This window comes from Selaginella moellendorffii, unplaced genomic scaffold (genome assembly GCF_000143415.4).
Source record: "Selaginella moellendorffii unplaced genomic scaffold, v1.0 SELMOscaffold_33, whole genome shotgun sequence".
NCBI classification, from domain to species: domain Eukaryota; kingdom Viridiplantae; phylum Streptophyta; class Lycopodiopsida; order Selaginellales; family Selaginellaceae; genus Selaginella; species Selaginella moellendorffii.
This window is the reverse complement of record NW_003314294.1, coordinates 828,798-839,580: the sequence shown is the minus strand read 5'-3', so window position 1 is coordinate 839,580 and position 10,783 is coordinate 828,798. Positions and strand designations below refer to the sequence as shown.

General features: G+C 46.1%; 2 protein-coding genes and 3 long non-coding RNA genes across 5 annotated transcripts; 4 read left to right on the top strand and 1 right to left on the bottom strand.

The window, feature by feature from the left end:
• Window positions 1–1,460: 1,460 nt before the first annotated feature.
• On the top strand, window positions 1,461–1,957 carry LOC112348821 (pentatricopeptide repeat-containing protein DWY1, chloroplastic-like). Its single transcript, XM_024682047.1, has 2 exons — window positions 1,461–1,571; window positions 1,664–1,957. Exons 1-2 carry the CDS (start codon window positions 1,461–1,463, stop codon window positions 1,955–1,957), a joined length of 405 nt encoding a protein of 134 aa, XP_024537815.1.
• Window positions 1,958–2,145: 188 nt separating this feature from the next.
• On the bottom strand, window positions 2,146–2,799 carry LOC9638979 (germin-like protein subfamily T member 2). Its single transcript, XM_002977049.2, has one exon. It carries the CDS (start codon window positions 2,797–2,799, stop codon window positions 2,146–2,148), a length of 654 nt encoding a protein of 217 aa, XP_002977095.2.
• Window positions 2,800–7,369: 4,570 nt separating this feature from the next.
• LOC112348878 lies at window positions 7,370–7,749 on the top strand. The gene is made up of 3 exons (XR_002993207.1): window positions 7,370–7,482; window positions 7,525–7,592; window positions 7,639–7,749. It is a non-coding gene; the product is annotated as an uncharacterized LOC112348878 (long non-coding RNA).
• Window positions 7,750–8,443: 694 nt separating this feature from the next.
• Window positions 8,444–8,878, top strand: LOC112348877. Its single transcript, XR_002993206.1, has 3 exons — window positions 8,444–8,562; window positions 8,611–8,683; window positions 8,731–8,878. It is a non-coding gene; the product is annotated as an uncharacterized LOC112348877 (long non-coding RNA).
• Window positions 8,879–9,196: 318 nt separating this feature from the next.
• Window positions 9,197–9,824, top strand: LOC9638977. Its single transcript, XR_002993205.1, has 4 exons — window positions 9,197–9,269; window positions 9,313–9,474; window positions 9,527–9,665; window positions 9,730–9,824. It is a non-coding gene; the product is annotated as an uncharacterized LOC9638977 (long non-coding RNA).
• Window positions 9,825–10,783: the final 959 nt, after the last annotated feature.

Sequence of the window (10,783 nt, the reverse complement as noted above, 5' to 3'; positions counted from 1 at the left end):
TGCTTAATGAGAAAGCTCTTATACTATTTATATAATATTTCCCCAGTGATAATATATTCAAATTTCATCCTATAACCACATATATTACAATCTAATTCCAACAAGTGGATAATAAATAATTATTAATATATCCAAATCTTATCCTATAACTACATATATTAAAATTAAGTTCTAGCAAAGTAGATAATAAGTAAGTGCTATAGTATTGTATCAAAAGCTTGCTTGAAGTCTATAAAACCACGTAATACCACTTCGTTGTATTCAAGTTTTATTTGTTCAAGTAGGATCCATACTATAAGAATATGATAAGTCTTTCTGAATTCTACTTAGCTTGTAGCATAGATGTGGTTCAATTTAGCTTATAGTGATCACTCTTTTTCAATTTATTTTGCAAAGACTTTAATAAAGATGCTGGAAACCACAATTATCCAATAGTTTGATGGTTGTATGGTGTTTCCTACCTTTGTGTATGGGGTACATTGTCCAAGACATTATAATTGCCTCATATTTAAAGACCCTAATTAATTCCAATTTGGACATCTCTGGCACCTCTTCCCATCCAGCTGGGGACGCATTGCCTATGCTGATCGCATTTGCCAGGGAGGGGGACATCACGCGATCTATGAGCCTCTTAGATCAAATGCCTCACGTGTCTTGCAACGCCCTCGTGAAATATTACATCCTGATCTCCAATTTTTGGCAAGTCAAGAAGATATTCGATTCCTTGCCAGACCGCGACGTGGTCTCTTGGAACTCACTCATCACACTATATGCCCAGTGGGGGCATCTGGATCATGCAAACAACACGCACGATGGTGTGGAGTCCCGTGATCTTGTGTCATGGAACTCGATGATCGCCGGCTACGTCGCGGTATCTGGGCTCTGCGACTGCCAGGGGACGCTTGATCGCGTCTCAGAGCGCCAGGCCGTGACATGGAACTCGATAATCATGGCGCACGCCCACCAGGGGCAAACGAGGCAGCGAAGTCGACTTTCGATCGAATGCCAGCCAAGGATCTTGTGTCGTGGAAAAATCTACTATTGTGCTACCACAGAGTGGACTTTTGGTAGAATCTGAAAGGCCTTCCATTGGCTCCCCTTACACCAGAGGGGATCTGGCCACCGCGAGAGATTCCATCCCGGATCATGCGAGCTCATGGCCACGAAGGCTTCGTCGCCCTCGGAAGAACACCTTCGATCAAGTCCCGGAGGAGAATCCAGTCTCGTGGAGCTTGATGCTCCTCGCACTTGGCGAGAATGGGCATTTCGACGAGGCCGTGAGTTTCTTCCACGAGAGACTATCGCCTGCTGGACGGCTCTCGCGCAAGTTTACGCTAGGGGCGTGTTTGAGAGGATGAAGATCCGGAGCTTGGGCACTACGATCAAGCAGTGGAGGTCTTCCAGATGAGGAACCGCGAGGAGCCCAACGAGGTGACGTTCTAACTTCGTGCAGCCGAGGGATGGGAACACTTCGTCTCGATCAGCCAGGACTTTGGAATGGTGCAGAGTACTGGATAGCATGGGTTGATCTGGAGAACTCTGAGCGCTCCCCACGTCGTGCTCTCCAACATGTACTCGTCGATCGGGGGGAGGGACGTGTCGATGATCCGGAACCTAGGAGAGTGAGAAAGTTCCAGGGATCAGCAACATGCGAAGTTCACAGTTGCAGCGAAGACATCGTCGCGGAGCTCCAGAGAATGCCTACGTTCCTGACACAAAGGAGATCTTTCACGACGTTGGCGAGGAGCAAAAGGAGGAGCTGCTGCATTACCACAGTGAGATTGATCAGGAGGAAAGGTCGCCACTGAGAATCCTCAAGAACTCGCGGGTGTGTGGGAATTGCCACTCGGCTATCAAGTTTGTGTCCAAGATGGTGAGACGGTCTATAACGGTGAGAGACACCAGCCGGTTCCATCACTGTAGCACCGGGGCATGCTCTTGTGGAGATTATTGGTGACTTTGCTCGTGAGATCTTTGCTCGAGAGAGGAGTTCCACGACGGAACTTTCCAGCAATGAGGTAGAGTCTCATTCGTGATCTTTGCTTCGCTGGTTGCTTCATCCTGGCCAATTTTTCCTTGCAGCGCAATGCGATCGAGAAAGCTCATAGACAAGAAGAAAAGAATTTTATAATCTGAGGGACAATCTCAAACAAAGTTTGATCGGACTTGGCTGATGGTACGCTCGTCCAAGAAGAAAGTCTTCTCGAGCACCTCGTCGGGGACCTCTGGCTGCGCTCCAAACATGGATCTGGCAATGAATTGGATTCCGGGAAGCTGAGAGTTGAGAGTGGCGATGACCTTGGCGTTTGTTCTTCCAACGTTCATCTGCCAGTGGATCAATCCGCGCGGAATCACCATGACTTCTCCCCTGCTCATCACACGAGCAAACAGGCGATTGTCCGCAGTGACAATGGCGGCGTAGACGCTCCCTTCTTCTACATAGACCATCTCCGAGGCTCGAGGATGGGTGTGTGGAGGGATGATTCCTTCGGGGAGGAAGTCGAGCCTGGCGATGGAGAGACCCAAGGTGTTGAGGCCTGGGAACCTCAGCACGGTTCCAAAGATTGCGCCGGAGCGATTGATGTTTGTGGTGTTGGAGGAGTTGACGATTCCGCTGTAGATGAAATCGTCCACGGTGACTGTGGAGGCGTTCCGGCATGGGAATCCATTAATCCCAGGGACGGCGCTGAGATCTCCGATGCAAAAGTCCTGGAGTGGATCCGGATCAGATGAAACTACCGCGCACACGAACAATGCGAGCAAAGCAATCGAAAGAGTGAGAGCTGTGGAGAGAGCCATAGTCAATCAAAAGGAAGAAGAACTATATAGATGATATCTTTTGATAGTTGGAAATGTGAATGAAGAACCATTGCCTTGACTGATATATATACTACAAAATGTGATGCTGCTAGGGTGTTGCGCGTACACATTCTTTGTAGGAGGAATTTGAACGCCGACATATTGGAAATCACATTTTTGGTCATGGTGAGCGAAGCATTGACCAAACGTTTTGTACACGAAGATAAATTTCAAATAAGATCTGGTCAGCGGTTAAATATCCTCCTTAAGACATAACGACAGAGAATCATCGCGTTATTCTTTTGTTCTTCCCCCCTCCAGGGGAGTGAGAGTGAATGAGCACCGGGCAACATGGATGGTATTGGCGGACGTTCCCATGGAAAAGGGAAGATTCCAGTTCCAGGATTCGAGCAGAGCGTAGCGGCCAAGATCCGGCGCCGCAGATGGTCGCAGGGGATCAAGCCGGGGAGGCTCATTGTGATGGGATCGATGGCAGGACCAAAATCTAGAAAAAGAGTTAGAGACAATGCGGGTGAAAAGAGAGAACTAATAATCGAGAGTAGAAAAGACCCACCGCTTTGAGCACCTGGGGATTCTTGCTTCTCAATCACTGGCTCGTCAGGAAGAATAGGAAGCTCTGTCTTGGTATGCCACTCCACTTTAGCTGGAATTTGCAAGTTCTTGGCAAGCAGCGCTAGGAACTCGAATGGAAGTTGGCGACCCGGATGTTTTTTTCGGCTGGGGGAGCAAGGAACTCGACGAGAGGAAGAACTACTTGGCTACGACGGATCTCTTCAATAGCTGCCTCGAGTGTCACGAGTGTCTCCAAGCTCATGGAGACGAGACGAAGATGGTGGTGGCTCACGTGAGGCGAGCCGAGGCAAGGATATATCAAGCTCGAGCGATACGAAGAAGCACTGGCCGACATCGAAAAGGTACTGGCACTGGATCCTCGTGACTTGAAGTGCCTTGCAGTGAAAGGAGAGACGCTGCTCGGGCTCAAGCGGTATGGATCATCCAGCTCGTGCTTCAGACAGGTGATCGAAGTGAAAGCCTCGCCGGGCTTATGGGCTAAGTTTTACTTTTATGCTCAAGCGGTACATTATCTCGTACGGATGACCATGTTTTGAATTTTGGCCAGTTTGGCTAAATACTCGTTCATCACAGAGCATGCTAATATGGTCGTGTTCTTGTGTCGTGGAACTCGATGATCGCCGGCTACGTCGCGGTATCTGGGCTCCGCAACTGCCAGGAGATGTTTGATCGCGTCTCAGAGCGCCAGGCCGTGAGATGATGACGGCACACGCCTACTAGGGGCAAATCGCGATCGAATGCCGGCCAAGGATCTCGTGTCGTGGACGAATCTACTGCTGTGCTACCCCAGAGTGGATTCTAGGTAGCTCCCTTACAATCTGGCCGCCGCAAGAGGTTGATCGGGACGTGATGGCGTAGACGGCGATGTTGCAAAGGCTTCGTCGCGAAGAACACCTTCGATCAAATCCGCGAGAGACCATCGCCTGCTGGACGGCAGGTGAACTTGGGCGATTTCGGCCGCGCCGCGTGTTTCAGAGCATGAAGAGTACTCGGAGCTTGGTTCCATTGACGACCATGGTGTGCTCAAACGGGCACTAAGATCATCCATATGATGAACCTCGAGGACGAGGTCACGTTCCGGAGCGCTAACTTCGTGCAGCCATGTCGGTCTTGTGGCCGAGGGGTGGGAGGAGAGAGCATCGATATCTTGGGTCGATCCGGGAGAATGAGCGCCGAGGAGCTCGGGAGTTTCGAGAGCGAGTGGAAGCTATCACTGGTCTCTGGTCGATCGCTGGCGTTGCTGTTTTCCTGTGATCTTCCACGCTGCTACCAGCGCATTTAAAAGGTCACCCTATTGGTATCGGGTCGGCTTTTTTATCTCCCTAAACCTCCTCAAATGAAGATCCGGAAGATGAAAATTGCCTCCTCCTCTCGAGAAAGCCTTACTGGTTTTAAAAAGTTTTGGAGGATCTTTGCCAGCAATGATGTTGAAAGAAACTTTGCAGGGAAGCCGAGATCGCGATATGGAGAGTGGAGAGATCAGACGTGTTTTCGCTCGTGTCGAAAGCGGTGTCGAGACGCAAAGGCTGCAGGTTCTTTTCTTATTTTCGTTGATTCATCTCTGAAACAATGGTGACTGTTTTTCTTGTGGATAATGAGGAGGAGCTACCGCAATCTATCAAACAGAAAGAAGCACTTGCAAAGGAAGTGGAAGAAGCCATTCTAGGCGTGAAGCAGCAGTCTCGCACGTTGCATCGTCTTGGGACTTGATGCAAATCCGGGCATCCAGCGAAGGTTTTTCTTTCTTACATTCCTTTCGTTTTCTGGATCATGGTAGCACCTTCTCGGAGCTGGAACACACACTGCAAGGCATCGAGGAGTTATAAAAGCTCCTGCAAGCTCAAGGCAATCGCTATCAGGGTCTAGGCTTTAAAACTGTATTTTTTATTTATTTATTTATTTTTTGTTTTATTGGTTTTCTGAGATTTAGGGTTTAGTCAGACCATCTTCCGCGGGAGCATTTCTTGCGATTTCGACAATGCTAACGCCCCTTTCAGACGAGCGCGCGGTGGATTGTCTCGCGACGCTACATCTCTCTTGTCCAAGCCGTCGTGCGCGTCACTCCACACATCCAGGTCGGCTCATTCTTGCCTCCGAGAGGAACGCGAGTGTGTGTCCCGCCTCCACGCAGCTCAAGCTCCTGCGCTTTCTTGTGAGTTTCGTCCCGGCGGTAGTGTCCACAAGGGAAGTGGTGGTGCCTCATCGGGAAAACTTGCTGGTTGCGCATGCCCCACCTTCTTCTCCAGGATCGCTGCGGTCCACTCCTCCCTCCTCTTGGCCTTGCTACTTCGCTCGCTGATCCAGGTAGCGGATTTTCTTTTCTTTCCATCTGGGATTTAAAAGACTCAATGCAGGGTGAATGGCTTGTACGAAAACTACGTCTCCGAGCTTGAGACGTTGTCGTCGGAATTTCGGTGCCTCTGAAAATCCTCGCTACAACTACAAGGGATCCAGCTCGACTTTCGGCCAAGAAGGTGGGAAGTTTATAGTGGAGCTCTTGGTAACGAAATGCGTTCTCGTTTCAGGCGTTTTTTGTCGACCTTTACGTGAAAAGTTGGATCGCGAGAGAAGCCTTCCCAGGCGATCAGCGAAGCGTTTGAGCCTCTTTCCAAACTCGGTCCCGGCTGCTGTAAGGATGCTCAAGAGAAGCCCCGACCTCTTTTTGGAGTTCTTTTGAAGCGGACCTGACCAGATATACGGGCGAGGTCCTACCCGTTGTTTTGCTTCAATCTCGACATAGCGACGAAGGGGAAGCGCTGCAAATTCTCAGCAACGGCACAGAGTCCCTTTTAACAGGAGGTTAGATGTTTAAAAGCATTTCTAGCTCGCAACTTAACGTGGTCTTGTGCCAGGATCTGAGGGTAAACTGACGTTCGTCTACCACTGGGATTGATCCATGCTTTACGCGCCATTTGTGACGCTTGTTGCAGGTGTTATCAGCTCATTGCTTATTCACTGTACAAAGACGACGGTGAGTTTTGGTGCTGGCTTCGATATTTTTGCTTCTTACACAGTATGCGACAGACAGGAAACGAGGAAGTCCGAGTGGCAATTCTATTATCTCTGGGTTCGTCACTTAGAAAAGCCGAGCGTAACTTGCCAGCTGAGTGCTCAAGTTTCTTTTTGGCTGGGCTTGAATATGAGGTGAGCACACTTACGATGTCTTCGCCAGGCATTTTTCGATGAAGAACTTTCACTTCCTGTGGGTTTAGTGCTTTATAAGTCGTGCGTTCTGTTCTGAAACGATTTTTGTTTCTTTTTGCAGGCGATCCCGCTAGTTGATCAATTGGTCCAACTATCGAAAAGTGGTATAACAAAGGATTTATGCTCTTCTTTTGCTACTCAAGATTGCATCCATCGATAGCAGAGCTGGTGAGAATTCAAACAACATTTTGCGTTTATATTCATTTTTCTTTGTACTGTTATAGATGCAAGATGATCAAGGAAATGATTATTTCGTCAGTAACGATTTCGGAGTCTACGTTTTCCCCGACAGTTGTATATGTTTTTCATTCCTTCAGTTTGGTCTGATCTAACAACGGATGAACAGAACCTGAAATGCAAATGGAAGACTGGTGCGTCGATAGAACTGCTTGAAGATCTATCGAATTACCAGCCAAATCTAAACGTTTGCATAAAAATTTCCTTGGCTGCAGAGGAGCCAACGAGGGGCTAACAGAACTTTCCAAAGTGATGGAATAAATCATTTGCTAACAATGACGAATGATTTTCTTGCTGCAGAGCCTTTTAAGCTTTCTTTTGGAACCAGTCATGGCATGTAAGGAGAGCTGCAGTAGCGTATGCGGAGGAGCTTTTCAAGTCCTTTCTGAATTGGCTTCCCACTTTACATGATCTTCAATTCGCAAATGAGGTAAAATTTACTGCTATACTCTTCAAGCTTCCATTTTCTAATACAGATGTGCAGTGGAAGCGAGAGTAACAGTTCGCCTTCAGAGGTTCCACCATCAGATGCTTTCTAAAGCAGGATGTGCATCACTAGTGCCGGATCCCTTGTATTCTACGCATTTTCTAATAGTTTTTCACCATGACTGGATCTTGTGTGGTAAAAAAAGTACTTCGTATTGGAAGGTAAGAAACCTTTCTTTCTGTGGCATATGACTCCTTTGCCAGGACTTTGCAAGACGCTTAAGTATTTTATTCGTGCCGTCCTAAGATCTGATCCCGGCGCTGTCTGGAAGGTTATTATTTGACTTCTACTGATTAGCCACACATACACTTGCTCAGGTTCTAGCCGGTGCGAACGGATTGACCAGTGAACAGCCGGCTATCTCAAAAGCAGCGATCTTTGCTTCTGGTTTAGTCACGCATTTTATTCCTGATGAAATGCTCAATCATTTGATTCATGTAGGTGCTGTCTTCTTTTCATATGAATTACATACTTATTTCCTTGCAGGGCGTATTAAGTGATCTAGCTGATTGGAGCTCTCACAATGGTCTCAATGACAAGGTGGATTATACGCACGAAGTAGCTTAAGACTGAGCCTTTCTTGGCAGATATTCAACACTCCTTCTGGTGGTGTGTAGCAGGCAAAATGACGATTTAAAATGGCAGTGACTCCGGAAGTGAAGGGGTTAGCAGATTGTTTTGTCATTCTGGTGGCTAATGAAACTTGCTGTAGGACACAATGTCGAAGTCTGTTTCACGGCGTCTGCGCCTAGAGACGCGAGTAAAGCTTCTAGAAAGACTGCTGCTTTTAATGTTTTCTCAATATTTGCTCATTTTATAATTTCTTGTTTTTCAGGTGAATCAAAACCAATGAAAGAAGAAGCAAGAGATTTGGTTTTGAAAGAAGAGGCTATTGTCCATGCCACTTAAAGACGCGGTTCACTGTGGTTTTAAGAGCAATTGCAGCTATTGCGGATCCTGCTTTGGTAAGTTATGTTCATTACTGTGTAGTTTTCACTCATATTTGAGGAATGACCAGATCCCGCTTGTCCTCCCACTTCTGAAGTCGCCAATTGTGAGTGATGAAGCGTTCCGGACGATGGTCATATTAACGGGATTGGTGACTGCAGTTCCCAGACACCTAACGAAAATCTTGGTGTCGTTGTTTTCTCTACAAGTTTATTTGGATAACGAGAAAGGCGTTATTCACACGGTGATCACCACGGGGATTGTAAGCTTGGACTGTAGTTTTTCCGGTATCGGTATGAGTTCTCTGAGTTTGTTTCTAATCCAAACTGTATTCTTGACAGATTGTTGAGCAAGTCCTGTTCCTGACGGCCTACTTCGTGTCTTGCCATGGACGAGTATCCAAGCAGCATTCAAGTAAGGTTTTCTGTATTTATTTATTCTCGTGCTTACGTTGCTCTCAGGAAACACTATCGGCTTTGTTTACCCTCTATTCGAGTGGAGGCAATCATGTTGATCCTGGTTGGTCTGGAAGACAAGTGTATCGTTAGCCCTCGAAGCAGCTGCAGACATACTTACTGCCAAAGGCTTACCAGTTTTATCAACTTTTCTTTTTCTCGAGCCTTGGTACGTCGCTCTGCTGAATAAACAAGTTAAATGTATCCGTTTATTTCCTACAGGCTTATTCAAACTCTGACGTCCGGTCTAAAATGGTGGAAGCCGGCGTAGCAGTTCTCGATAAACATGGAAAACGGTTCTCCTTCTTATATTGAAAACTATTGAAGTAGAAAGGTACGTGCTTCAAATCTGCTGAATGTTTTGTTTGTATTTACTCTGACTTTCTCTCTCAGGTGAATTTGTTTTCGGTAGCTACCAACTAACTAGGATGATCCGAAAGTAGTTGTCATTCTGGAAAGATGGCTCGAAGCGCTGAAAACTCCTTCAGAATCAGTTCAACGTGCTGTCTCAAACTTCCTAGCTTCTTTTATTGCTAGTCCACCAGGTATTTCATTTGAATTTGGATAATCTAGTAACTTGGTTATCAGGTGGATTCTGAGAAACTTGCAAAAAGTTTGCTTGAACAACTTGTGCAATCGGAGAAATATGGAGAGCGCTGTGGAGCAGCCTTTGGATTGGCCGGGGTAGTGAAGGGGAAGGGATTGTCTTGCTTGAAGAAGTTCCGTGTAATCCGAGAAACTTGGGGAGCCGTAAGAATTTATTCTACTAGAAATTGCTTTTGTTAAACATTTTTTGTTGCAGGTGCGTAATACGAATCCTGCCAGAGATGCTTGTGTGTTTCTCCGTTTCCGTTTCAGCAGTATACGAGGCGGCTGATCGGACAATTATGTCGCAACTTACCGGCCAAGGTGTTAAACTTGTCTTACCGGCTCTATTCAAGGTGAAAGTATCACACAACTGAAGTTACGTTCTTTTAGCTCAACGGTGTATTATTATTAATTTAGGGGCTAGAAGACCGAGCATGGCGTACTAAACATGGAAGTGTTCAACTGCTTGGGACTATGACTTTTTGTGCTCCTCGGCAGCTCTCGCAATGCTTTAGTGAGGTAAAATATTTATTTTGAAATATATATGATACTCAACTTGTCCACAAGTGTATCCATTCTAGTTTATTTTCTTTGATGGATTGGACAAGTGTTTGAGTTGATCTAGCATATCTAACAGTTTTAAATACTTGTTTCTTTTTCTAAGGTGATTTGCTTGGCACAAGGTGGGAAGGGTCGTATTGTTTCCTTGGTGTTTGCTGGAAATTTCAGGCAAACTAAACAATTTAGTCAATTTAAAATTTACAAATAAATTGGCAGATTGGTCTAGGTTCAAATCCCACTCTCAACATTTATTAGTACTAGGGTTGAGGGTTTTATTTAGGGCAGAATGGAAGCCTGAAGTTTTCTCTTTTCACCCGCATTGTCTCTGAGGATAGTATGGAAAACAATCAGGTATTTTATATGCATGTCTTCATCCTTTGTGGTTTCACTTACAAAAAGGTTTTCATGGCAGAAGGCAACCACATCAGCTCAAGTGGCATCCGAGTTTGTAAGGAACGATGAGACTGCTCAAACATGTCTTCGTATTGTTCGGTGGCTCAAGAGCTTGGTAGCCAAGGAAAAAGAAGGTAAAACTTTTCCATGGACAACATGCATGGCTACAAATGTTATTGTTACAGAGGACTGTGGGACTACATTCTAAAGCTACAAAACGTGCAGTCATAAAAAAAAAAAAGAAGTCGAAATCTACTTTTGGATCCCGAGAGTTAAGAGTTTTTCTTAACAAGGTTTTGTTTCAGAAAATGGCTAGAGCTTTCTCGCCAACATCCTTCAAGTGTGATCGATTCATCTTCCACTTGGCCACAACAGGCTCGTGGTGTTATCCACTTGTTTCAAGAGCTGTACTCTGGGTATGCATCTCGTTTTTTATCATGAACTCGTTTTATCATGGATTGGTGCTAACCTTTTACTTGTCTCGTATTTGTGACACTGTGAGACGCAGCTCTAAGGA